General features: G+C 42.1%; 1 protein-coding gene across 1 annotated transcript in view; it reads left to right on the top strand.

Annotated features, from left to right (window-relative positions):
- SLC34A2 (solute carrier family 34 member 2) overlaps positions 1-3,000 on the top strand; it is a 27,584-nt gene that overhangs the window by 3,107 nt on the left and 21,477 nt on the right. Inside the window, exons 4-5 of the mRNA XM_028491535.2 lie at positions 1-137; positions 1,340-1,451. The exon at positions 1-137 is cut by the window's left edge and continues 6 nt beyond it. Of these exons, the coding sequence (XP_028347336.1) occupies positions 1-137; positions 1,340-1,451 (249 nt within the window). The remainder of the gene's footprint in view (positions 138-1,339; positions 1,452-3,000) is intronic.

The raw sequence follows: 3,000 nt of genomic DNA, 5'->3' as shown, positions 1-3,000 counted from the left end.
GGCCGGGCAGTTCTTCAGCAACAACTCCATCATGTCCAACCCTGTGGCGGGGCTGGTGATTGGGGTGCTAGTGACTGTCCTGGTGCAGAGTTCCAGTACCTCCTCGTCTATTGTCGTCAGCATGGTGGCCTCCTCATGTGAGTGAGTCCAAGAACCCATGAGCCCGGATAACGTTTTAGGCATTTCCCCGTTCAGCTGGGGAGGCTGGGATTTACTCTGAATGTGTCTGGGCTTATCACCATCACCTTCTTATCTTGTCTAACTATGATGTGTTCTGCTTAGATCCTAGGCAGTCTCCTGTTTCCCTTCCCATGGCTGAGTCTGAAAATTGGCCCCAAAGCTTGAAGACTCAATTCTGAATTCTCTAGAACTGTGTTATCCTGTCCAGCAGCCACTAGCTACATGTGGCTATTTCATTTTATTTAACCTTAAGTTCAGCTGCTCAGCTGCAAGAGCTATATTTGAAGGGATCGGTAGTCATATGTGGCTAGCGGCTGCCATATTGGACCACATAGATTTAGAACATTTCCATCACCGCTGTCAGGGCTAAGAATAAAGCCATGTAATCACATCACACACTGGCTTTGGGGTAACTGAGCTTGGTGAGCTGACGTTCCAAACTTGAACCTGTTCAACATTTGCCCTGGCTAAGTTGAGACAGACCCTCCGGGGTGGACCAGTTTGAACTGGTTAATTTTCAGCCCAAACCAACATTTTAGCTAAAATTAACTAGAACTTTTAGGGGCCAAATTAGAAAAAGTTATTCATAACTTCTCCAAAATACTTTCATATGTTAGAACATGTGGCAATATATTAATTTTGTTAGAAAAAGAAATTATACTGCCATAAATTTGCCATAATAAATACACAAGTCCTTACACATTGTTTGTTGGTCTCTTTTAAGCTACCCTTGCATCTGTAGTAGGGAGGACAGAGGAATTTAGAAAGAAACTTTTAAACTGGGGTCCACAAAAGGGATTTATGGAGACTCTGAGTTCCCTGTAATTAAGTGCTGAAAACTTTTTTATTTCACACTGTTTGATTTTATTTTTAATCCATAGGAATTAGAAATGGAAACTGAACAATATTTTCCAGAAAGTAAAATTTTTTACTTTATTTTTTTTTTATTTTTTTGGTACACGTGCATATTTCTATAGTGAGCTGTCCAAGCTTTTGTCAGATTCACAGTGAGGTGCAGACCCTAAAGAGGTTAGGAACTGATGCTTTAGGGGATTGCCAGCCTGAATGTGATCAGCTTGCCTTGGGCCACACCAGGAACATGGCCAAGCTGCCTTCCTCAACTTACTAACTTGATAACTTACTCTTTTCCACCCTCCAGTGCTGAATGTGCAGGCTGCCATCCCCATCATCATGGGGGCCAACATTGGGACCTCCATCACCAACACCATTGTGGCGCTCATACAGGCAGGAGACCGGAGTGAGTTCAGAAGGTAGGAGGCTCAGCATCAGCCTTTGCCCCCACCCATTGGGGCTGACCAGGTTGTCCTAACTACCGTGAATATTAGAGCATGTTTGTTATCCCTAGACCTCTTTAGAAATAGACACAGTGGAGGATGGCTAGGATTGGGGGTCACATACTTATCAGTTGATTAAACTCAGCTCTCTGATATGCAGGGCTGGGATAATAGTATCTATCACTGCCGTGTTGTCTAAAGGAGTTAACACAATCATGCAGATAAATGCTTATCAAGGTGCCTGGCACACAGTCAGGGCTGCCTGAATACAGGTCCTAGCTAGAAGCTTGACCTGTGGTGTAAGATAAGGCCAGTTAGAATAGGATTTACTGTCTCACTTAGAAATAATTATTACCTCCTAAAGCTTCCATTTTTGGCCAGCTCGACCCATGCCACTTTTTCTTCTTCACTCACATGCCAATAAAAGGCAACATAGAGCCTTTGTGAATGTGTAAGATCTAAAAATGGGGCAGGATAAATACAGGCAAAGGAAACCCTTTTCTTCCAAAAGTTTCATGTGAAAATTAAGCACATTTCCCAGCCTCTCTTCTAACGGGTGATGGGCTTTTTCCACAGCTTGTTACAATAGAGAAGCAGTCCCCATCCGAAAAAACCAAACACTCTAAATTGAAAAAATACATGCCCCACAATGGTCATAGCATCATTATTTACCAAGATACGGAAGCAACCTAAGTGTCCCTCAAGAGATGAATGGAAGAGTGATGTGCACACACACACACACACACACACACACACACACACACACACACACAATGGAATACTACTCAGCCACAAAAAAGAAAGAGATTTTGTCTTTTGCAGCAACATGGATGGACTTGGAGGGCATTTTGCTAAGTGAAATAAGTCAGACAAAGAAAGACAAATACTATATGATATCACTTATATGTGAAATCTAAAAAATACAACAAACTAGTGAATATAACAAAAAAGAAGCAGATTCACAGATATGAGAACAAACTAGAGGTTACCAGTGGGGAAAGGGAAGGGGAGGGGCAAGATAGGAGTAGGGGAGTAAGAGGTACAAACTATTAGATATAAAATAAGCTGCAAGGATATATTGTGGGGAATATAGCCAATATTTTATAAGAGCTATACATGGAGTATAACCTTTAAAAATTGTGAATCACTGTATTGAACACCTGTAGCTAATATAATATTGTACACCAATTATACTTCAACTGTGGCATCAGACAGATGACTGGCTGGCTGGGGGTCAGCTAACACCATCCCTCATCCATGTAAAAATTGTGAATCACTGTATTGAACACCTGTAGCTAATATAATATTGTACACCAATTATACTTCAACTGTGGCATCAGACAGATGACTGGCTGGCTGGGGGTCAGCTAACACCGTCCCTCATCCATGGGTGGCAGTGGATGTCCTCAGAGACATTCATTTTCCCTCAACCATGGCTAAAGTCTGCACCCTGATGAAATGTGCTGAGGTCTAAGGAATAATACACATTACCCAGGGTGTTTGCTAATTTGATCTTCTCAAGAAG

This window comes from Physeter macrocephalus, chromosome 7, assembly GCF_002837175.3.
Source record: "Physeter macrocephalus isolate SW-GA chromosome 7, ASM283717v5, whole genome shotgun sequence".
Classification (NCBI taxonomy): domain Eukaryota; kingdom Metazoa; phylum Chordata; class Mammalia; order Artiodactyla; family Physeteridae; genus Physeter; species Physeter macrocephalus.
This window is presented reverse-complemented; position numbering and strand designations above follow the sequence as displayed.